Source organism: Pecten maximus, chromosome 5 (assembly GCF_902652985.1).
Source record: "Pecten maximus chromosome 5, xPecMax1.1, whole genome shotgun sequence".
NCBI lineage: Eukaryota > Metazoa > Mollusca > Bivalvia > Pectinida > Pectinidae > Pecten > Pecten maximus.
The window spans coordinates 9,396,707-9,422,528 of NC_047019.1; the positions used below are offsets into that span (position 1 = coordinate 9,396,707).

The 25,822-nt window shown below is 34.5% G+C and overlaps 2 protein-coding genes across 6 annotated transcripts in view; one reads left to right on the forward strand and one right to left on the reverse strand.

Annotated features, from left to right (window-relative positions):
• The window catches only part of LOC117327071 (mitogen-activated protein kinase kinase kinase 5-like), a 75,194-nt gene extending 64,871 nt beyond the window's left edge, over positions 1–10,323 (forward strand). For 3 of the 4 annotated variants that reach the window (XR_004532567.1, XR_004532569.1, XR_004532568.1), the window contains 5 exons: positions 222–280; positions 1,014–1,096; positions 1,839–1,915; positions 2,988–6,437; positions 8,604–10,323. Coding sequence is in view for 1 of the 4 variants with exons in the window: in XM_033883900.1 (XP_033739791.1) it covers positions 222–280; positions 1,014–1,096; positions 1,839–1,915; positions 2,988–3,054 (286 nt within the window). In the remaining 3 variants the exon portion in view is untranslated. Of the gene's footprint in view, positions 1–221; positions 281–1,013; positions 1,097–1,838; positions 1,916–2,987; positions 7,202–8,603 lie in introns of those variants that run through there. The other variant, XM_033883900.1, reaches the window with a different exon arrangement.
• Positions 10,324–10,943: 620 nt separating this feature from the next.
• On the reverse strand, positions 10,944–23,955 carry LOC117327072. Of its 2 annotated transcripts, none has more exons than XM_033883901.1 (6): positions 23,711–23,955; positions 21,182–21,315; positions 20,716–20,881; positions 20,318–20,394; positions 18,721–18,851; positions 10,944–17,956 (listed from the first exon to the last, which is right to left on the reverse strand). In XM_033883901.1, exons 2-6 carry the CDS (start codon positions 21,305–21,307, stop codon positions 17,722–17,724), a joined length of 735 nt encoding a protein of 244 aa, XP_033739792.1. In that variant the 5' UTR covers positions 21,308–21,315; positions 23,711–23,955; the 3' UTR covers positions 10,944–17,721. The 2 variants fall into 2 exon arrangements, with proteins under 2 accessions (XP_033739792.1, XP_033739793.1); XM_033883902.1 differs by lacking the exon at positions 23,711–23,955 and adding an exon at positions 22,250–22,365.
• Between the last annotated feature and the right edge of the window lie 1,867 nt (positions 23,956–25,822).

The following is a 25,822-nucleotide window of genomic DNA, read 5'->3' on the forward strand; positions in this document are numbered from 1 at the left end:
GTAAGCCCTCACTCATTATTTGTGTATATCTCAACAAATGTTTTGGTGACAAAAATTCAATATTTTATGGTTGAATTTGCAAAAGTATAAGGCAAGTAAATTGTTTTCGCATTGATGGGACAGTAAAATATTTTGTGTTAATGGACTTGGAAAAATTAAAAGTTCATGTTTTAACTAATATGTCTGTACCTGACATTAATCATGAGTCATGCTATTTGCAGAGTGTCTGGGAATCTGAGCCATCCAAATGTCACCATGCCAACAACTCAGGGTAAACGAGGTAAGATCTCCAATGACAAGGTCAATTGAAGGTCATGTTGTTATCTTAAACTTTTGTACCTCTTAATTGTCAGCAATTCCTAAGAAACCAGTTTTACTTTTCTTGTCCACTTTTCAAATGTGTCATCGGTTATCATGTAATTTTCTACTGCACTTTCCAAATGTGTCATCAATTATCATGTACTTTTCTAGTTTGTCATCAATTCCAGTGAATCCTTGAAATATTTCATTAACTCTTTGTGCACTTTTCAAATGTGTCATCAATTCTTGTGTTATTTTGATGTCTGTCATGATTTTGTCCAGACTACTCTTACAGTTTCTATCCAAACTTTTTGAAACTAATTCACTAATGTAGTTGTCAGACACTGAAATTGTGAATCTTGAATCTATTTTTGGATCCGCCTGTTTTATTGCAATGATGCTCCTTTGACTAAATCTCGTACTTTACGAGTTCTCATTCAAACTTTTCAAAACTTCATAGTCAGCAACAAGTGCATGTTCGGGGCAGCAAGGGAATCAGGTTACAGGATTGGGGAGTTGGTGGTATTAGTCCACTAATATTAGTCCTCCATTTAGCGGACAACACTAGTTAAATTGTTATCAATTAAAAATGTGATTATCAAATTACAGTCAGCATTATTAGATGTTTTCAGTGTTACGTTTTACAAATAATAGTTTGTACTAATTTTGCGGATTGATATACTGCGAGCTTGACCTTTTTTTCTGATTTTCAGTTCCAGAAATCCATGAACCACCAGACGAGTCCCTGGTGACTTGGCTGAAGGAGCAGAAGTTAGATGAGGAGTCCATTCAAAAGGTAGGCTAGTGGTCAGTAGCTGACGTGATGTGGTCAGTAGCTGACGTGTAGTTGACATTTAGCCATAAAGACAGGTAGGAAAAGTTAATAGTACTGGGTACTATATCAATGCCATTAAATCATGTTCTGAATCTATCAGGGTATCATCTGATAGACTGTAAAATGTGTTGGAGAGTTAAAACATGCTGAAAGTGAAATTGATTTATTTCAGAACATAAAGTACTGCACAAAATATGTCCATCTTGCGATATAGTTCTTCTTGTGTGGTGGAGATAGTATGTACCAATCCAGTAAAGATGTACAGTGAAACCTGGCTTTACTGACCACTGGCTTAAACAACATCCTTTATCATTCGACCTTATCCATCAGAACAGTGACATTCTCCACTGTCATTACTGACACTGCCTTTACCGACACACTGTCATATCTGACACACTAACTTTACCGACACACTGCCTTTACCGACACACTGTCATATCAGACATATTGACTCAGTCCTATACAGTGTCGGTAAAGTCAGGTTTCATGTCCCACAGGAGGACTCCATAAATAAAGAAATGTTAGGCATGGTGGATGTGAAAGAAAATTTGACTGGTAGAATTGTCACTTCATGCAACCCTCTCAGATAGATTTTTTATCAGAAAATCTTAAGAATTAATTTGAATAAAAAATCCTTTTTATGTAAGAAGTTATTTTGATTTTGACTGGTTTATTTTGAGTGATTACCTTATTTAACTTACAGGTGTCCGCAGAACAGTACACTTTAGAAGATATATTAGAAATTGTGAATTACGAGGATTTACGGCAATTGAACTTACGGTAAGTCTGGACAGTGAATTCCTCCAGTCTGGAATGTTCAACAGTATAAGGTGTATGACACAGTTTATGATGTACAGGACAGGTTTGACTCTGGTTGTGATGTACAGGACAGGTTTGACTCAGTTTGACACAGTGTATGATGTACAGGACTGGTTTGACTCAGTTTGACACAGTGTATGATGTACAGGACAGGTTTGACTCTGGTTGTGATGTACAGGACAGGTTTGACTCAGTTTGACACAGTGTATGATGTACAGGACTGGTTTGACTCAGTTTGACACAGTGTATGATGTACAGGACAGGTTTGACTCTGGTTGTGATGTACAGGACAGGTTTGACTCAGTTTGACACAGTGTATGATGTACAGGACAGGTTTGACTCAATTTGACTCTGGTTGTGATGTACAGGACAGGTTTGACTCTGGTTGTGATGTACAGGACAGGTTTGACTCAGTTTGACACAGTGTATGATGTACAGGACATGTTTGACTCATATTTTGCAACTGGATGTTATGTACGGCACAAATTTGACTCGCTGTTTGACTCCATGTGTTATGTACAGCACAAGTTTGACTCGCTGTTTGACTCTGTATTTGATGTACAGCACAGGTTTGACTCGACATGAACAACACCCAGTTTGACTTGTAGTGTTAAACGTAAAACCCTGATTTTGTAAATGAAATAAAATACTAAGTAGAGGTTAGAGATGATTTGAGATAGCCAGCTATAAGAGATATATAGATAATACAGAAAAAAAGGACATTTCAGGAACGAATAGAAATTATATTAAAAAACTTAAGTTTGTAGATTATATTGATCTAAGAATTTGTACTAATTTAACGACATAGGTTTGACATCAACACTAAAAATAGTGCAGCTTTTCTGAATTTATGCGTATAGATTTACATAGAAAAGATCTTACTCTTTGCTGTTTCTTTTAGTAGTAAGTCAATTTACAAAATTGATGTTTAGAAAGTCAATTTACAAAATTGATGTTTAGAAAGTCAGTTTATGTTTAGAAAGTCAATTTACAAATTTGTTTTTTATTTGTTTTATATATATATCTATTTCAGGGGAGGTATGGTGTGTAGACTCTGGAAAGCTATAACCAAATGGCGATCAAAACAAAAATCATGGTAACCAAAGAGCTTTATTGTGTTGACCTGTTCCAAGACTTTACTGAGTTTGACTGCATGTATTTTCCTATCTGGGTCACATCAGTGTTTGAATAGTGTCCTCAGAAACAATGTACATAATAGTGTGCAGCATAGCTGTCAAACATTTCCATGACTGTGATATTTACTGTGACTAAGTGGAATGGTATCGTTCCCTATATATAAAATGGTATAGGGCTGAAGATCGGTTTTGAGATGGAAGATTTCACACGAAGGCAAGATATAGCATCTACAGATCTCCTACATTGATGAATTTACTGAAATGAATGAATTTCATTATTTCTGTGTTCTATTAAATGCCCTGGAATCGATATCTATTTTAGTATTACTATCCAGAATATATTAGTAAAGACTGCAAAGTTTATTTATTCATGAAATGAGTATACAACTTTTATTTTGTAGTGAAATACATGTTAATGAACACGATGAAAAAAATCATGAAGATATTGAACTTTTTTCTTTAAATAGATTTTGTTTTTCGTTTCTTGATTTTGACATATTTTTGACAAGCGAGCCTTGCAGTGATCTCCGAAACTTATCAATGATCTGGAGTTTATATTGTTGTAGTAAATTATATTTACTGCCAAGTTCAGGTAACGGTTGTGTGTATTGAGTGGTACATTTATCCTATAGAATTCAGTGTAATTCTGTCGAGAATATTCTGTGTGTAAAACATTAAATCAAAGATTTCTAATGGACAATCTTCATTATTCCATACCGTGAGTGTTATTTTAATCCTTAATAACAAGAGAGATGTTGTTATATTCATGTTTTAAAAATCTATCAAATTATTTGTTTGTATGTTTTCACACTCATCATTTGCTGTATTCTAGTCATTAAAAACCAAATATATAATTGATTTAGGTTTCCTGTGGTAGGCCCTGAGTGGCAGAATGGAAGGAGATGGTCTCAGTCTTTAAAATATACACATTTAATTAATTCATGTCTAATGGTTTCAGCGACCTACATATACCTCTGGCCCTTAATAAATTCCTTAAATCAAATTTTTCAATAGAATATAACTTAATTTTTTCCATTAAAGAATTTAAGGAATGTTCTTCGCTTTAGATTTTTCCCTTAAATTCAATAATATGGAAAATTTTTAATTCATGAATATTGTTGAAAGGGCCCTAATACGAAGGTCTCTCTTACAGTATAAGGGTACTTTTCTCGCTTTAAATTTAACATCTTGATGAATGTTGCTGAATTTATTAACTTCTCATTCTTCATAGTTTGAAAAGTGAAATTCAAAAACATTTACCACAAATGTGTTTGAACCTATTGAGAATTATTATCAAAACATTGACTTTGTAAAATGTGAAATTATATAAAACTTAAAGAATTTATTCTCATCTGTTAAGTGTTAAGGTGGAAAGTTCTAAGTACATTCTATTTTATCTCCAATAAAGAAGAGTTCTTGTTATTCTCATTTGAATTTACTTGCTCCTTGACCATGGCCGGTAGCTCAATACAAGAAATATCTAAGCTCTTTAATCTACCAAGATTGTATCTCCAGACCTCTTACTTGTAAAAATATAATTTCTTGATATATATAGATTTTTTGATCCTAAAAAATGTTCACAAGGTTGACGACAATGTAAATTAAAATGAAAAATAATCTCGTAATGATAAAATTTCAGAGCTGGAAAAAAGGCATAAGTCTATAGATTAGAGATGGAAAGGATTTAGGTTAATGCTGAGGGTGGGTTGATGTTAGGTCCTCAGGTAACAGGTGATATGTTATAATGTTTTATTCAGATTTCGGTTTATGGTGGATTTGCAGTATTGGTATTTCCCAGTCAAGTACTGGCAATCCCCTTCTACTAGTACTGGTGGGGACGAAAGGCTTAGATTTAATCATTTGTTTTCCACCTTATTTGTGGAATATGAAATAGACTTTTTGAACCTACAATGAGTAAAAATTAAATTGCTAGTTTACATTGGGATTACATCGAGTTGTCCATGTTTTAACCCTTGTATATACAGATATATGATATTTTTTTCTGAAAACAGGCCTCGAACATTGTCAACAGTAATTTTCTCAGTTTGCATGAAATTCTCTCAGTATAGTGCTATGGCCTACTTAAGTGTTTGTCATTTCGTCCAGAAAAATTCTTGTTGCAGCAGAGTTCCAAATTTTTCATGTGAACGAGTACATTTTTTCGATAGTAGAGATTTGCATTATAAAATCTGTGGTTTTGTATTCCAATCTATACAGAGTTATGGCCCTTGTTTTTCTTTGTACCTTTTCCAGGACTTTCCACCAACACTGTCATCAAATAATTTAGTTAACACCTGAATATCTACAAATCTATATTGTGATAGCAATGAAAAATCTAGTTACTGTTAGTTTATGCAGACAGATCATTTTATCAATTTTCAGTTGTATCATTTCAAGGATAAATCTTGATGGAACTTCAGAAATTTATACAGGCCTTGAAAATCTTGGTCAAGGGCAAAACTTGTCCAAAATCATCATATAATGACTAGGTCCATCATTATTTCATAAACAATCAACTCTGGTTGAACTGGTCAAACTGCTTATACTGTGATCAACAACAAAAAAAAGACCTAATCTCCACCATCTTCGCTTACCAAGAGTTACGATTCAAAATGAGTTGTGTATTGAACAATACCCTTGGCAAATGAAGACAAGTCTCCACTTGAAAAAAAAAACTTATTTTCTTTATTTGTGTTTGTGTATGTGTGTGATCATTTCAGCAAACTCGGGTATCAACTTTGCTGTTGTTTTCCCAGAAGTTGGGTTCTAGAATACTTCATTCAGATTTGTAGCTAAGTTTGCTAGAGTGATTCTCTGGTTAATCAGAGATTTTTCAGGGTATTTTATTGTCAAAACATGCTTTCATTAATCAGCATTTGTTTAGTGTAGAATTGGGGGTTCTATGGAATACTTAAATATCAAACAGTATCATCTAGTGATCTGGGAAAAAAGTATATATCCATTGAAATCAGTGTCTTGACTTGAAAAGCTCCCAGAACCTAGCTTGTGAATGTAATTTTTGTAATGTCTTAAAGTCTTTATTTTAAACAGTGTTAATGATTTTATGTCAGTTATTTTTTTCTGATCATAGAATTAATGAAATTTTATTGGAAGTAAAAATCTTCTAAAAATAATTTTGTTACTTTTATAATCTGTTAAATAAGTATTAATATCTTTTATTCAGGCCAATATGCAGAGTATTAAATACAACACAGGTTGTTTTAAGAAGTAGTAGCTGTTCTGTATATAAAATTGCTTGTTCTAATGTTGCAAGAATATATACAGCTGCAGTCACATTAATTAGAAAAATATTTAAGGAATGTAAATGACATTTTTGTGGATGATAGGTTAAAAATGGACTAGTTTCACTTCATCTGATTTTAAGGAATATATATATACGTCAAATGAAACTCATTTAAAATCCTTTTATAGAAAAAAGGGTAACTGCTTCATAGTCTATCACAATTCTTCAAAATGGTAGAAAGCTGCTGAAAGTTGCAGGATAATATTTATTTATGCATTTTTTTTCTTCTAGGTAATTCATATGCTCATTTAATGTTATACTGACATTTCTGATGTTGTACTTAAAATATTTTGTGCCATTTATATATACATTGTTTTGTTTGTTTATTTTGGTGTACATGTTTTTTTTTTTTTTTCATTTTCGAAATATACATATAAAAACCAGGATAATGTGTATGTTTAATTCTTAAGTGCTGATACAACTTTTTATACACCCGAAGTATATTTCAATTAGAAATCTGTGAAATTTTACACAATTTTTTAAAAAAAAAGGGGTGGACTTAAATTTTTTTTCAGGTTAATTACTTGGATAGTTTTAGATTTTGAATCTTATTTTTCAAAGTTTCTATGCATGTTTTTAAAAATCTTGAAAAAAATGCCAGGAGATTACATTTACTCTATTCAAGAGCAAGGCCGGAATGCCAGGTAAAGAAATCCAAGCTCTATTTTATACGCCTTTTACGATTTCATCACTGGTATTTTTGTCATTGCAATCACATTCTATTTTCAAAATAATTTTATGTTCATTGTTGATTTTCTTATAATGTGTATTGTTTATTTGTTCATGGATGTTTTATTTACGTGAACATGGCTTTCAGATTGAGAAAGTACTGAAGGGATCTTTCTCAAATTTCATATGTAGGTTCCCCTTGGTTCCTAGTTATGCATATTGCGATTTGAGACCAATCGGAAAACAAAATGGCCGACAGGCAGCCGTCTTGGATTTTGACAATTGAAGTTTGTTATCGCTATTTCTGAGAAAGTACTGAAGGGATCTTTCTCAAATTTCATATGAAGGTTCCCCTTGGTGCCTAGTTATGCATATTGCGTTTTGAGACCAATCGGATAACAACATGGCCGACAGGCAGCCATCTTGGATTTTGACAATTGAAGTTTGTTATCGCTATTTCTGAGAAAGTATTTAAGGGATCTTTCTCAAATTTCATATGAAGGTTCCCCTTGGTGCCTAGTTATGCATATTGCGTTTTGAGACCAATCGGATAACAACATGGCCGACAGGCAGCCATCTTGGATTTTGACAATTGAAGTTTGTTATCGCTATTTCTGAGAAAGTACTGAAGGGATCTTTCTCAAATTTCATATGTAGGTTCCCCTTGGTGCCTAGTTATGCATATTGCTATTTGAGACCAATCGGAAAACAACATGGCCGACAGGCAGCCATCTTGGATTTTGACAATTGTATTTTGTTACCACTATTTCCGAGAAAGTACTGAATGGATCTTTTTGAAATTTCATATGTAGGTTTCCCTTGGTGCCTAGTTATGCATATTGCGTTTTGAGACCAATCCGAAAACAACATGGCCGACAGGCAGCCATCTTGGATTTTGACAATTGAAGTTTGTTATCGCTATTTCTGAGAATGTACTGAATGGATCTTTCTCAAATTGCATATGTAAGTTTCCCTTGGTGCCTAGTTATGCATATTGCGTTTTGAGATCAATCGGATAACAACATGGCCGACAGGCAGCCATCATAGATTTTGACAATTTAAGTTTGTTATCACTATTTCTGAGAAAGTACTGAATGGTTCTTTCTGAAATTTCATATGTAGGTTGCCCTTGGTGCCTAGTTATGCATATTGCGTTTTGAGACCAATCAGAAAACAACATGGCCGACAGACCGCCATCTTGGATTTTAACAATTGAAGTTTGTTATCTCTATTTCTCAAAGTACTGAATGGATCTTTCTCAAATTTCATAAGTAGGTTCCCCTTGGTCCCTTGTATTGCATTTTTGGACCAGTCTGTCCTGAAAACAACCTGGCAAACAAACAGCCATTATCGTTAAATCTCAAATTTCTTATATAGCTAGGATTCCCTTGTTTGAAAAGTACTGGAGGGATGTCTCAATTTGCACAGATTAGTAAAATGAAGGGAAAGTAGAGAAAAGATCAATCTGACATGGAACCTATGAAGATCATTCAATGGTGGGCGCCAAGATCCCTCTGGGATCTCTTGTTGTGGATGATAGGTTAAAAATGGACTAGTTTCACTTCATCTGATTTTAAGGAATATATATATACGTCAAATGAAACTCATTTAAAATCCTTTTATAGAAAAAAGGGTAACTGCTTCATAGTCTATCACAATTCTTCAAAATGGTAGAAAGCTGCTGAAAGTTATAGGATAATATTTATTTATGCATTTTTCTTCTTCTAGGTAATTCATATGCTCATTTAATGTTATACCGACATTTCTGATGTTGTACTTAAAATATTTTGTGCCATTTATATATACATTGTTTTGTTTGTTTATTTTGGTGTACATGTTTTGGTTTTTTTTCATTTTCGAAATATACATATAAAAACCAGGATAATGTGTATGTTTAATTCTTAAGTGCTGATACAACTTTTTATACACCCGAAGTATATTTCAATTAGAAATCTGTGAAATTTTACACAATTTTTTAAAAAAAGGGGTGGACTTAAATTTTTTTTCAGGTTAATTACTTGGATAGTTTTAGATTTTGAATCTTATTTTTCAAAGTTTCTACGCATGTTTTTAAAAATCTTGAAAAAAATGCCAGGAGATTACATTTACTCTATTCAAGAGCAAGGCCGGAATGCCAGGTAAAGAAATCCAAGCTCTATTTTATACGCCTTTTACGATTTCATCACTGGTATTTTTGTCATTGCAATCACATTCTATTTTCAAAATAATTTTATGTTCATTGTTGATTTTCTTATAATGTGTATTGTTTATTTGTTCATGGATGTTTTATTTACGTGAACATGGCTTTCAGAAAAAATAAAAGAAATTTTGCGGGATTTTGTTCTGCTTACGTACCGGTAGAATCGTGTGTCAAGCATGTACCAATGAAAGAAAAAAAAATCTCCCTGGAACAAGTGCTGGTCATTTTAATTACTTTTAACGTTATATCTTCATGTTTTACTTTGACTTTTTTGGCTATTTACTGATGAATTATTGATTAAACTTCAAGAGATCAACAGTGTTCATTACCCTTTGAAACTCCAAACAATGTTGTTTTCAGCAAACCAAGCTATATTTCCTTGCTTTAAAATTCCACGGAATAAAGTTTGTCCAGAAATCTGAATCTTTAATAAACATTTGGCAAATGAATACAAGTGCTGACATGAATTTATAAATAAATTGCCAAAGTAAGAGCCCATGAAATGAATGAAAAATAATAAATCTGATTAATGAAATTATATTTTATGAAGATGGAGATATTTTTTAAAACAGCATTTATGTGATAGTGTGTGTATTAACTGATGAATTTTACTAATTATCTCCCCTTTGATTTCTGTTCCAGTAAAACTGGGTTTATTAAACGTTATTAATCAGACCCTAATTATGGATGTCTGATGTTTTAAGCTTTTTTTATGTTATTAATATCTGTCAATAATAGGGTGTTGGACTCTCTCTTAACCAATAAACTTTTAAGTGTAAGTTGTTGTGACATCCGATCTAATTGCCTCATTTTCTTTGTTAAAACTTTATGTAAAAATAATTTTTAAGATTTTTAAATATTTTTATTGTGAAGAGTGTTTTGTTGTCAAATTGTTATTTTTCCTCTCACTAACACGACTTAAGTTATAAAGAAAATCTGCCTTTCTGTGCGAGTGTGATTTATATCATATGAAACTTCTATTTATTTCAGAATTCATATGTAATGTTTTGAATTTAAAATGGAAAATTCAGCTGACGCATTAAAAAGTATTGATATTTGATTATTGTTGTCAGTTTCTTTGAAATATTCATCAAGACAACTTAATCTGTTGGTTGATTTCACTGCTCTGGATTGTCACCATGGATACTGATTATGAGGTCTCTGATTGGTCAAAACCATGGTAAGTAATTGGGATGGTGGATGCAATCAGATGCTGTGCTGGACTATAAAACTACTGTTGTCAGTTGAACAAACCTTTAGGCCTTCCATTGGTCAAAATTCTTTTCTTATAAAGCTGAAAATAACTGATGTATTTATTAAACTTTTCACTAATTTTGAGAAGAAAGAAATCATGAAAAATTGAATATACAAATGTGTCGAAAATAAAAATAACTGACAGGACCACAGACTTAGACTCCATGATGTGTCGGTTTGGTAATTTCTGTACTGTTTAAGGCTTTGAAAACAGGACCACAGACTTAGACTCCATGATGTGTCGGTTTGGTAATTTCTGTACTGTTTAAGGCTTTAAAAATGTTCAACAACAAAAATTAAATAATTATGATGGTAGGTTGGAGTTTTAACAATTGGAGACCTCTGGCATACCCTCATGATGGTCTTCCAGTTTATCCTGTTATCAGGAATCTAGTTAATCATAAAAATTATTCAAATACAACAAAATGGTTTATTGAATATTTTATTTATTTCAATAGTTTTACATCATTTCTTTTTCTTAAACAATATCAATGCATACGACATCTCAATATTCCCTTAATTTGCACATCTGTAAACAAGATTGTAAGATTTATCAAAAAGTAAAAACATCAAACATTCTTTTAAAATGTATAATGTACAATGTATATCACAGTTCATATCGACCTGAGAAAGCGCAAGATGCAGTGTGCACCCAGGAATAATTAAAAGTTCATCTAATACCAGACCTTGCCATCACAACTTTAAACTTGCATAGAAACCTAGTAAAGAGGCCCAATTGACCTGTATTGCTCACCAGTCACCAATCAAGATTCTGCCCACTTCACAGTCGGTCAAATTCATTAAATAGACTTGAATGAATATTTTTTGCTGAAAGTTTCAGAAAATTTTTCCTAGTAAGTCTAGGCCATTCAATTCTTCAAAGAGTCTTTGAAATGTCTTTCAGACAGGTAAGCTAAATGAGGCTGATTGAAAGACTACACACACCACACCTTGGCATGCATATATAGCAAGTTACGTTGTTTCTGATGTCATGACAAGATTTCTGGTATTATAAGAGCTTTTAGGGTATTGGCCCTTTACGATGTAGGAAATTTGCTACATCCTGAGGCCATCATAGGAGTTGATCATAAATATCTGGCTGTCTTCCTAAGAATCAGCTACATCAATATAATGGTGGCAGCCAAATTTTAATACTGACCCAGGGATTTTCCAACAATAGCAACAGGGTCTGTTTAAAGGATCCATTACCCTAAAAAATTCTTGTGAAAATTCCGAATTTGTCTCTAACAATTTGCCAATCTTGAAGTCACTTTTGAATGATTATATATAATAAGTAAGATTTATCTACAAAGACCTATATTAAGATATTTGAAAAATAAGAAAACCGTTATACATAACAAAATGCAATCAAAATTAATAGAAAGGCAATATTCATCAAAGAAAATTTCACTATTTTTTGTTTTACCAAAATGTCACATTGTGTGGCTTAGAAATTCCAAATTCAATGGATCCTGGACCCAGTTAAAAAATTGTAGGAAAATCCCTGTGACCGGTTCCTGTAATGGCCTCATGATGTAGCAGATTAGCTACATACAAGGGCCAATATCAATTGATAAGCAATTTATACCCAAAAATAAACAGAATCGCATCATTTTGTACAAAAAGGGAAATGCGTAAAATTAGTATATACAATATCTTTGGGTCACTAATGCTGAATATAAACATTGGTCATCACAGCTGAATCAGAAAATGATTCTTTACCATACCATATTTGGTAAGAATTATTTGTATCTTTCCTTTCAACCCAAATACTATATTATACAGAGTCACAGATCATTATCTGATAGCCATAAATTTGCACGAGAAAAACCTCGCTCCATTTGGAATTGTGACAAGAAGGGTGACATTTCAGCACCACCTTTTTGGGTCATTGCTGAAAAATCAGCAAAAATCGTTGAGAACACAGAACAGGCAAAAACCAGACCAAAGAGTCGAATACATGGCAAGCCTAAATGCGGTGAGCCAAGCAATGTTTGTGGTAAAGGGCAAAAACAAATGCTACCACAGCTCAGAGCCGGATCAAATGGACCATTTACGTATACATGTATATAAAATAATGCGACACAGATTTTAATACAGCTTCGTTAGATAATAACATGCTTGTTAATCAAACACTATCAAAATGTGACTTGTTTAATCAAACATGTTGTAGTGGAAGAGAGGAACGGATCTGGTAAATAACACGAAACATGAAATACAAATCACGATTAGACTAGATAGAAATGTTATATACCATGAACTGAAATAAAATCTCATTAAGAACTATAATAAGAAGCTAACCGTATTTTATAGATACAGATAAATTTGATCAATGATATCGCGCAATAACACTAATAAAGTGTTTTCCAAACAGACCATATTTGATATTTGCTTACAATGACTAAGCAAATATTAAGCAAATATTATAATAGTGAATTTGTTTTGTCGGTGAAGTCTGATTATTTCAATATATGCTGCTTTTAAACACAATTTCATTTTCATGATTAGTTACATTTTGTAGTTTTTTTTCTTTTTATTTACACATTTATTTATTTATTTATATATATCAAGATTTTTTTAACTATATGGTTAAGAGTACTAGTATCCAAGATATCTAAAACGCTAAAAAAAATCTCAAAAATCAAAACAATGATGCATTGTATGTTATTCAACACTTTTCAGTGATACAAATGTACGAATACTGAGTGAACTACTGAAGTATGATCAGTAATACAAATGTACGAATACTGAGTGAACTACTGAAGTATGATCAGTGATACAAATGTATGAATACTGAGTGAAACCGGGAACTACGACGTTACTCCTAAAGTAAATTGGGAGCTATTACGTTACTCCTGAAGTAACTAGGAACTATGACATTACTCCTAAAGTAAACTGGGAGCTAACTTGTTTTCAGAAACAGACTGCATTCCACAAGAACTTGCTAACAGTTGCTAGTTACTAGTATCAAAGATACAATATCAAAGATAAGCAAAACAATGATGCATCTTATGTTATTCAACACTTTTCAGTGATACAAATGTACGAATACTGAGTGAACTACTGAAGTAAGATCAGTGATACAAATGTACGGATACTGAGTGAACTAATAAAGAAAAACGTCACCCCTAGAAGTAAACCAGAAACTACGACGTTACTCCCGAAGTAAACTGTGAACTAACTTGTTTTCAGAAACAGACTGCTTTCTGCAAGCGCTTGCTAACAGTTGCTCGATACTAGTATCCAAAATATCTAAAATGCTAAAAAAAATCTCAAAAAGCAAAACAATATGATGCATCCTATGTTATTCAACACTTTTCAGTGATACAAATGTACGAATACTGAGGCAAATACTAAAGTATGACGTCACTCCTAAAGTAAACTGGGAACTATGACGTTACTCCTTAAGTAACTGGGAAAGATGACGTTACTCCCGAAGTAAACTGGAAACTAACTTGTTTTCAGAAACAGACTGCATTCCACAAGAACTTGCTAACAGTTGCTAGTTACTAGTATCCAAAATATCTAAAATGCTAAAAAAATTATCAAAAATCAAGACAATGATGCATCTTATGTTATTCAACACTTTTCAGTGATACAAATGTACGAATACTGAGGCAAATACTAAAGTATGACGTCACTCCTGAAGTAAACTAGGAACTACGGCGTTACTCCCGAAGTAAACTGGGAACTATGACGTTACTCCCGAAGTAAACTGGGAACTATGACGTTACTTCAAACGTAAACTGGGAACTATGACGTTACTTCCGAAGTAAACTGGGAACTATGACGTTACTCCCGAAGTAAACTGGGAACTATGACGTTACTCCCGAAGTAAACTAGGAATTATGACGTTACTCCCGAAGTAAACTGGGAACTATGACGTTACTCCTGAAGTAAACTGGGAACTACGACGTTACTCCTGAAGTAAACTGGGAACTATGACGTTACTCCTGAAGTAAACTAGGAATTATGACGTTACTCCTGAAGTAAACTGGGAACTATGACGTTACTCCCGAAGTAAACTGGGAACTATGACGTTACTCCCGAAGTAAACTGGGAACTATGACGTTACTTCCGAAGTAAATTGGGAACTATGACGTTACTCCTGAAGTAAACTGGGAACTACGACGTTACTCCTGAAGTAAACTGGGAACTAACTTGTTTTCAGAAACAGACTGCATTCCACAAGAACTTGCTAACAGTTGCTAGTTACTAGTATCCAAGATATCTAAAATGCTAAAAAGATTATCAAAAATCAAGACAATGATGCATCTTATGTTATTCAACACTTTTCAGTGATACAAATGTACGAATACTGAATGAACTACTGAAGTAAGATCTGTGATACAAATGTACGAATACTGAGGCAAATACTAATGTATGACGTCACTCCTAAAGTAAACTAGGAACTACGGCGTTACTCCTGAAGTAAACTGGGAACTAACTTCTTTTCAGAAACAGACTGCATTCCGCAAGAATTTGCCAACAGTTGTATAAGAACAACTCATTAACACTGCATTGTTTCGGATTCAAAAACCAGAGTTGTACGATAATTTTCTGCAAAAAAAAAACAACAAAAAACATAGTTCTTCTGATCTTAGAACCATTTTTTTTACAGGGAATTATGTTTATTGTTAATCATCAATGTCCACCATCTTGATATACAGAAATTCTTGTTGGACATGTGACACTATATCGAAATTCTGGTGGATTATACAGTTTGTGATACCTTATCGAAATTCTGTCTGATTATATATACAGCTTGTACATGTGATACTATAACGAAATTCTGTTCGATTACAGTATCAATGGATTAATAAAGATGAAGTGTACATTTTTGTTGTTTGAATTATTTTTCCACCCGTCCAAAAAAACTGTCCATTATTTATGGAAATAATGGACAGTTTGTCCTAATAATGGACTGATAACAGTCCATTATTAGATATAATGGTCTATACAAACAATGGATGATGTCATAGATATGTTTTAATGATTAATACTTAATGAATTAAGTTCATTCTTTAATTTGATAAAGATAATAAAATCATTTCCAGATTTTTGAATCCTCCAGCCAATGGAGGAAGAGAAACAAGATTATCGCCTCTGCTCATGATTTTAGACTTCACCAGCCAATGAAAAGAGGAAAAGATCATAAGATCTTGTCCAGATTTTCGATTTCCCGAGCCAACGATAAGAAAAACAGATCATAAAATCTTGTCCAGATTTTAGATTTCCCCAGCCAATGAAAAGAGAAAAGAACATAAAATCTTCTCCAGATTTTAGATTTCCCAAGCCAACGAAAATCATGATTTTTTTTCTTTAGTAACTTAATGCAGAAACACCTGATGATGTTAAACACTTAGAAGAAAACCAAACCTATCTTATTTACTTAAACCATAAGACATGCCAGTGATATAGAAGAGCCTGGCTCATATCTTCTGTCTGATGGAGTTAAACCTGAGATTTTTTTCTCATATTTCTTTATTTGATATTTATCTATAGGTTCTTTATTCAGACTCTTCTATGAAGAAGAATGTGCCTTCTGTCAGATGTTTTGAAATCCGACAAGATCATGAGAGGAATGCATTTCCTTTCTATGTCATGATTGTACATGCTATATCTAAAGCATGTTTCTGTAGGTACACGAGTATCTCTTCTGTAGAACTTGACAAGGATACACCGCTTAGTGTAAAGGAGGGAGGAAGTGTGACCTGTCCACTAACATTTGCAGTATGATTTAAATGGTCATGGAAGTCACGATGAAAATTTGGTCACTTAGCCATCACTTTCACTTGATTTTTTTTTTCTATTTATATATACATACTTTTTTAGGGGTTTTCTTTGTTAAAATTAAGGCCAAATAAAATTGAATTTTTGTTTTTCACACCCGTATCTGTTTTATTGGAAAAAAAATGTCCCCTGCAAAAAAAAAATTCTTTGAAAAAAATCCGCTGTTGGTTTCGTTATTATCTGGAATCTTTGCCAGCCAGTGTTTTAGACATCTCCTCAATCAGATCATTAAAACATATTTTAACTACTAAACTTTTTGTCAGTTGACACATGGTGTGACATGATTTAACATGTGCGGGAATGTGTTTTTGCCATGGACAATTTTGAGCAATTATAGCGAGAGTTGTTCATTCTGGGAACTAGACAAGGGATTGCGAGATGGATCACGTACATGCAGGGTAATATATTCTACCATGTACTTTCACATTCCGAATGTGTACAGAACTTTTCGCACTACCAGTCTTGACTTTATTGTCGATGACGTCATTTGTTTGTTATTTATGTACTACGTCATACACTATAAGAAGTTTTTATGGTTGCCAGACTAGGCAAGGCATTTTTCACCTTATACCTGATTGCTTGAATTTCAAAGTTGTTCTGATGACGACACACGTTAGTGTCGAAACTAGTAAACATTTGGATTTCAGTCGAGAAACCCAGCTAGACGTTGTCATGGTAATTTTTTACTACTGAACAGTTTGTGTAATTAATTCAAAAAAATGAAAGTCTTTCTCAAAACCAATGTTTTCTTTAAAAATACTTCATAAAAACCCAACATAAGTATTCCATTCCATGCACATTACATTCTCTTTAAATTAATTACTTAAAAAATGTAATTTTCATTACAGATGAAATTGTACTAAAATTCACCTTTTATGCCGTTTAACACCAAATTTTTATCACTCAAGAGTATCTCAAGAGTGTTGGTGTAATTTCTGATTTATTTAAACATATATTTTTTTTGTATTTACCAGCAATCTCGGACAGGTATTGGGATTATTGCCCGAGGAGCTTCCTCGCTTCAGCAACCTGTTCGGTGGGCCTTATGGCCGCCATTTTGAAAAAGGGCACATACTAAGAACTTGAATTTGTGGGAGAAATACTGAACATTATGGAACCAAAACCAACAAAATAGACTGAAAAGACTTCTAGGATGTCAATATTAATGCTAGTTCCATGATGTCTAAGGCCCCACTAGTATAGTTTCTGTGACCCAGCGCTCGGGGAAGGAGGGATCGACTTTGACCCCCTAATTATATGCTCTGTTCTACTATATTGCACCTATGAACAGCAAACTGAACAGAGGTGAAATGTAAATTTTACCAGTAAATTGTTCCCAGTACTTTCAAAGACTACATATTATATTCTGTTCTGTTTTCTGTTTCAGTCCATTGCTCGCCTAAATTTCATCCTATTTCAGGCCTTTCTTCTTAACATACGCATTGAAGTCATCACTGTTGAGTCTGTACGCCCAGTGCTGGAGAGTCTGTCGGACAACTGGTGAGACCCCCTTGTTGTCGTAGCCACAGCCTGACTTAGCACACTTGGAGATCAGGTTGTTCCTCCAGCGTCCTGTTACACCTGCGCACCGCAGCCAGCGACCAACTTGTCGTTCGTCATCAGGAGTCCGTCTGCCCAGGTAAAACCTACAAAAGTTCAGGATTCAAAATCTCAAAAATCTGGTAAAAACTTACAAGTTCAGAATAACAAATCTCAGTAAACCCTGCAATTCAGAAGTAGAGTTTACGGGGCCAAGCCCAGATGTTTAGAATTTAAACTTATAAAACTTACAAAGTTCAATGTCATCTCTGGATTGATCAAACACTTTATTATTCCAGACAAAATCCCATTTCAAGTTCAAGTGCTCCTATCAAGCTTAAACATCACACTTTGCTTCCTTTTCAAGAGCATGAATGAATGTATCCAATTCTAGAAATACTGAAATATCTTATATTGTCAAAATTTAACATGGACACATATGGCCGAAATTGTTTCCAAAATACTAAATTCAGTAACAATACTGAGCACTTTCACCCACACAAGAGGGCTTGTGATGCTTAAAATGGTTTGAATATCAACTAAATCAGTCCCGAGGTAAATGAGATATCTTAATACAAGCTTTTTTCATTTCAACAGTATTCATTTGTGACCTTTGACCTTGAACAATGACAACCAAATTTCCATCAGGTGTAAAGTTTCATGCTGTGATGTTATAGTGTGAATATGAACTCAATCTTTCCTGGCGTTCACGAGATTTCCTGGCGTTCACGAGATTTCCTGGCGTTCACGAGATATCTTGTACAGAAGCTTACCACAGATGAATGAACGAGCATACGTATACCCCATTATTAAGTGGAGGGGTATAAAAATGTCAAGCAGCTGGGATATTTGTTAAGACTGCAGTACTTACCTACAGTACCATTGGAACCAGCCGTAGGGATCTTGTTTGTGTATCCAGCCACTCTCCTCCCACATATCCAGACTTCCTCCACATTTGACCTTGTAAATGTTGACCTCGTTACGATATGTACCACTAGTCACCTGTAAGTATATGTATACTTATATGTTATTAAAACTTGTATTCGAGTCTTCCTCAGCAAAAGATAATCTGTTAGAAAATGTGATATATATTTGGGTGGCATGATGCAGGGTGTTCAGTAGATTTTAGAGTAGCTGGCACAATAGAAATAGTAGGTGGCACCATGTGTGCCAAAGGCACGCAGCCAACAGAGATGCCGAAGGTGTCGAGGGGGGGAGAGTATGAGAGGGGGCATGGCCCCCCTCTCTCATAAGGGGGGTATGGGGGGGGGGGGTCTCCCCCAGGAAAATTTTAAATCAAAGAGGCCAGATATGGGTTTTCCCACTATATAACAGTAGTTTTTGGAAATAATTTAGCAATAAAAAAATGCACTTTTTACCTTTTTGCATGTACATTTTTTATATATATATGTATTGTAAAACTTCTGAGTGTACCAACTGGTGTTTTTGTTTTATTTAGAAGTTTTTGTGAAGAATTAATGATATCTGTACAGTCATGTCTTGTGTCATTTTTAATAGAAAGGTCACAGTTCCAAAACACGTAACTGAAACTGAACAACTTAAAAAACGCAAATTAAAGAAAAATGATATATAAAACACGAAATACATTATTAAAGGCTGTGATTTTACTTCTTTATTGTGTGCGTAATAATTTTAATTCATTACGCCGATTCTGTGTCAGTAAGTTACGTAGTGTGACCCAACTACATGTCAATCACGTCAGACGTTGGTAATCATCTCTCTTCAGAGGATCGCACTCCATAGTTAATCATACGGTTATATTGTACCGGTGTGCGACGATGAACAGTTCAAATGCACCTAAATAACATACCCTTTTGTTTTTTCCTTGAAGAGACTTCAAAAAAGTCGTTTATTCGTTTCATGATGAACCGGAAGCATGTGCTTGTAACTCATGGTCAGACAGACGTTTTTATCGCAGCGCGAAAAAAGCATCACACACAATACCTAGATTAACATTGATCGGTGTCGTGAAGAAGCTTGTTGTTTTCTTCCGACGGTGTTTTGACAGCATGGACAAGTGAACGATGAGTAATCATTGAATATTATATAAATAAGGTTGTGTTTTATTTGTTTCCCGAACTCCCCAAAGTCAGAAAACGTTTCACAACATTTTAATATGTAAGTCGACATCTGAAAGTAGCCGACGCCGTGAGCAAAGCAGCCGGTGAAATGCGCCGGTCGCCGGCTTATTTTGAACACCGTGATGATGGTGACACACTTGCTCATAGGCGGCCAGAGTAATATCCTTTGATCAGAAGTGAAAAGGCAGGGTCAACTGCCCAACCATATTGGTTTTTCTCTGGGTACTCTGGTTTCCTCCCACAGTAAGAACCTTTGCATGCTTCCATTCGGGTCAACAAGTGTGACTAACATAAGTTGATATAACTTTTTTTCACATCTGTTGTAAAATAAAAATAAATTATCATCTACTACATCTGACTACATACCTGCTTCACAATGTTAAGGCCCTCAAACCAGTCAGAAGGAAATTCTTTGTAAACTTCAGCACCTGAGTAACTTTTACCTGAAACATGACAGTGATGTACTTTAAATCTTAAAATTTCCAGCTTGACTGTAAAAAGATTTGGAAATGGATCCCTCAAACTTAAATAAACATGCAATGCTTTACAGTTTTAACATGATTATATATGCTGCTGTTTAAATAGACTATGGTATTAATGAAAATCAAAACAAATCTAAGATACTACAAGACATCAGCTCAATATGTTGTTAATACATAGCTAAAAGGTCAAATCAACATATTAGACTGCAGTATAGTTGAATTTTTTCTACTAATTTTTGTGATGGACGATTGGCTCCATTTAAATGGAAATGAAATATTTACCAGTTACACCCGATTTGATCGAGCGAAAATATGTTCCACCAAAACTTCCAGCCTGCAAAACTTCTTTCGGAGTCATGGTTGGTCGGAACTCAGGCCAGTCTGGAAATTCTAACTGACCATGCTTGTTTTTGGAAGGAATTTTCTCTGTGAAATTGAGATCCGCTGTCTAAAAAATAAAGAATAATATTGAAGAACATCGGTGTACCATTTCAAAGTCAATAGTTTTAATCCTGTTGTAGCCTTATATCATGATTCTCTTTCTCTAATCTCACCTGATTTATACTGAATTTTGTTCTCATCCACCTACAGAAAAATACTAACACCCTAATAGCTAACATTTTTGCTGATAATTTTTCAGATGTTGGACAGAATTACAGTTGTAACAATCTGCTGATGCATCAATGCATCATTTAATGGTCAATTTTAGATATATTTCAATATTAAGGAAATATACTTTCTTTCTTACCTCAAAATTTGTTGACTCATCAATGAGCTTTGCATAGTTCTTTGGTTTGTTGACCGTAACTTTTGCATTTTTTGGTTTGCTTTCCTCTGAATCAGCTGTATCCTGTTTCAATACCCGTTTTGGCATGGCTTCTCCTGAAAAGAGAAATTCATGATATTGATTTTAGAGAAACAATTTTGTATATCACAAGTAATTTTGAAATAAACTGAAGTCACTAAAAAAACTTTTTGGCTGTTGTTGGCATACTCGAGCTCCAAACAATATTTGATATTCATGTACAAACAGTAGCCGAGGTGACTAGGCTTTGTATGCACTAGATTCATGCATTACTACTACTCCAACAATGTTAGAGGTTTTACACGGCGAGATACTTTTGACAGGCGCAGTCGGCAAAATAATATCCGATAGATAAAAAGAGCCGACCAGCGGCCTCTTATGTTATAGGAGTAGCATTACTACCTGTCAATAGGTGGCGCTGTATATGATGGTGCGCTCATGCATGCATGCACATGCTGCAGGTATTTCATTCATACACAGAAAGCCTTGTTACTTCAGCTGTATTTTGGATATATTGTGGACATGGAAATGAATTGTGCATGTCTGGTGTTGGGGCCAGACGAAACTCGGGCTAGTTCTGGTGACGCTACTCCGCTGGTCGGCTCTTTTTCTATCGGATATTATTTTGCCGACGTCGCCTGTCAAAAGTATCTCGCCGTGTAAAACCTCCTAACATTAGTCATTACATTGTTGGAGTATGGTGACGCCATCACAAAACGGAAGTTTGAAGAAGCGAATCTGTGTTCATAGTTTTTTTAACACATAAGCTTTACTTAATAATTTATCGTTATTCAACCGTTGATTCTAAGGGCTCAGAATTCGAAACCGTGAGGATATTATATAATCCTATGGCGGATTTAATTTCCCAAACCTTTGCGTCGGAAGGATGCATTTATGTAAGCACCCACGCATTGGTGTCTGTTCGTCAAGGGTTAGGCTACATGGCAATGAGGGATTTGAGGGCTTACATACATCTTAACAAGCAATATTCATTGGTATTACAGGACTTACGATAAAGCGACAAATCTTCCGCAGAAAAAAAAGCTCTTCACAGAATCGAAACCTACCGGTACGCCACAATATTGAACGGAGAGCTTACTACATTTCAGACAACTGGCCAGAATTGACCGGAGTAAGCTCTTACCGATCGTTACCAAGATGGGGCTTTCAGGAACAATTAAAGCGTGGTAAAATTATTTCGAAGGCCAGCCCACTGATTCCAGAAAGTAAAAATTATAGCAAATATAAACCATCATTTAGGTTCTAACACATTTACTTTTGGGTTGGAGACTTTCTTTCCGTCACATCTCGGCAGATTCCGCAGGGTACCGGAACCAGCCGAGTTTAACCGACGTCATCACTCGTCATATTTCGGCAGACTCAGCAGCGTATCGGAATCTACCGAGGTTTGCCAAATGAGCTTGTCGGAAAATCCCGACAATCCTCGCAGTTGATTTCCGAAGATTGTCGGAATTTTCCAAGAGAGGTACCATGCACTTGCGCCATTCTATCATAGATCTCGCTTAACCGAAGGTATGTCAGCTAGTTTGCGTCAATATGCTAAGCTAAGCGGAAGTAAATGAAAATGTGTGACAGGTTTAAGTCAAGCTAAAGAAACACATAACTTTCAAAATCTGTTTGGGACCACGATTTACAAACTGAAATAACTCATATGTTACTACTGGTACAGAAACCAGAAAACAGACCAACTCACAAAGAAAATACTTCTTTCATAAAACACATTCTCTGTTGATGTGTGCAATCTACATCTTCGCTAACTTTAGTCTTTAATAACTCGCCTTTTTTAAAAGTGCTGTACGAATATTTGTGAAGAACATTTCTGTGCGATGGAAGCCTCGCTCGTCAAAAAGGGTAATCGGATCACAGATGTCTATACTTGCCTCTGTTTGTAACATTTATGCTCGCGATGAACGCATATGAAGCTTTTCGTTCGTCAACAAGTATCTTTCGACTCCCGATTAAAATTGTATTCTAATATTTAACTCTTATTAACAGAACTATCTCAGGATATGTGATGGAACTGGTCTGGGAAGTGAAGAATCAAAAATAGAATTAAAAATCAATTCACACACATTATAAATTCAAGAGCCAATGCCTTTTACGTGATTTAGAATTCGTCATACATACGGATCAAGCTTTTTGCTGAGAAGATGATTGAAAACAAAAATCGTCTTTAAATTGTCAAACAAATCACACATTTTTTTTATTAAATTTTCTCCGGGTACTTCGAAGCATTTCAGCACGAGATTTAACGGACTGTGCGTATGTCCACAGGGATATGTCTAGTCTTATATTTAGACAAACAAAAATAAAACAAAACAACAAAAACAACATATAGTCTATGTCTGTATATAAAGACTGAGTACATCTGGCTATTTTTTTTTTTTTTTTTTTTTTTATAAGACTAGACATGCATCCGTGGTATGTCTATACAGATATTAAGATACAAACCTTGAACGCCTTAGTCAGGTAATTATCCAGTCCGAGACATACCCCGCATAGGTCCTGCTTGTTTAAAGGGAACATTTCAGCATGAATCTTGACGGACTGTATATCTATAAAGATATATTAATTCAGGCCTTGGAGTCTTAATAAGTTTCGCTTGGAAGCAACATCCAATCACCAGTCCTGTCCTTATTTCATATAAGACCAGACACGCCCCTATGGTCCAACCGTTCAGACCGCGATTTGTAATATGTAAAAGGCCTGTCTATTTTGCTGACAACGAGAAAATGTAGATTGAAAAACCCCACTTTCTGTTTAAATGGAAAACCAACTTTGTTCGCGGAAAATCCATTTTCTGTTTCATTTTCTGAGTAAAGGATTAACAAGGAATTACCCACTATATACATGCATGTCCAGGGGAAATTGCACTTTGAACACCCACGCCAGGGACTTGACTTTGGAACATTGATCCGTGTCCATGAAAAGCGTCGAGCAATGTGCACAAATTGAAACCAGAGCTATCCGGCCTATCCCCACACCCAAAGCGGTTGTGTAGCGAATATTTTTACACCATAAAATTTAAATTCAAGTGAAAAGATAAGGTTGTTATTTACAATATGCTATACGTGGACTGTTCTCTACAACTCATGTCAACGCCTGGACACACTGCACTAGCGGATCCGGGGGTGTTATATTGCGTTTGTGTGGCCGTAATTAAAGTAATGACTGACTCTGTTGTATATGCTAACTACATGTTTATTACTGCATGGCTATGGTGCCTTCTGATACAGATACAGAATACAGTGTCGGTATACACCTGTGTAATATACATGATCGGGGCCTGGGCTGATAAGCCTTGATACGAGTGAAGTTAATCAAAATACAGGCCTGTCTCACTCCGATCTTATTACGGTCGTAATAGATAATTGAATGGACATTACAGAGGTGGGGGCAAAATTTGCTATAATCATTTCATTTTCCGCAATTTAGAAAAATTCGGCTCGCGCCTATGGCGCTCGCATTACAACTTAATTACTGGACCCCCCTTTTCAAATTCCTGACATTCCCATTCATATAGATGATCGACATTTTGACGTGTCGATAGTTTAAATACATGTATATGAATTGACATGGCATGCTTAGACACGCCAAAAGGGTTTGGTCGAATGTTCAGAGATTTAAAACACATTACTTTTACTTTAAACATATTTTATTTACACATATTTGCAAATAGGATTTGGCACAAGTTATTACAACTTATGAAGCCAGTTCCTTACAATAGTTACATAGACAACAGATGATATTACAGACTGATCAACTGCAGTACGAAAGAGATATAGGCCTACATAACATTAGGCACTCACACAAAATAATATAACAAAGTCAATAAAATTTTCAAACATGTTAAATATTGTTAAAATCTTGTTAAAATCTTCCGCTGGATTTTATAAAATTTTGTACTTTGTTAAATACAACACAATTTAAATCCAAAGACATATTTCATATTTTCATTTTCATTTCCAAAAAGTAATAATCTTAAAGATATATTCAATCTAAATCACTTAAATGATTTAAAAGCACAACTCGAGCATTTGTGTAAGATTGACATTCAAAGAAGAAGTGATAGGCATTCTCACAATAATAGCCACAATTTACACAATTTGAGTTTTGGACCAGATTTGAACGGTAAAGATCATGATTAAGGGAACTGCATTCATGTCTTAATTTAGTGTGAATAATATTAAGTTTTCTATCACCAATTAAGTAATAAGGGGGTACTGAGCATGGTAAGTTAGGGGCTAAAGCTGACTTGAAAGCAGAAAAAGGCATGGATCTAATATCAGAATGTATAGAGTTCCACATCGTCAAAGAGGAAGGTAGAAAAGATTGGTTTGTAATAGACAGTCTGAAATTTGGGATTCTATATTTTTCATTATTTCTTAGACCCTGTCTGTTTTCACCGACTGTAGAGGGAAGTAAATTTGTAATGTAGTTTGGAGTTTGATGTCTATCCATTTTGTAAACTAATTGTAATTTCCGTCTTTTCCCTTCTAACAGAAAGTAATTCTAGACCTGTTTCTGAATACAATGACTCGTTTCTAGCAAATAATGGTAACC

Coding starts and splice junctions, on each gene's coding strand:
- LOC117327072 (XM_033883901.1), bottom strand. CDS start 21,307: ATGCCAAAACGGGTATTGAAACAGGATACAGCTGATTCAGAGGAAAGC. Junction 18,852..20,317: donor GCCTTAACATTGTGAAGCAG/GTATGTAGTCAG, acceptor ATATACTTACAG/GTGACTAGTGGTACATATCG. Junction 17,957..18,720: donor TGGTTCCAATGGTACTGTAG/GTAAGTACTGCA, acceptor GAACTTTTGTAG/GTTTTACCTGGGCAGACGGA.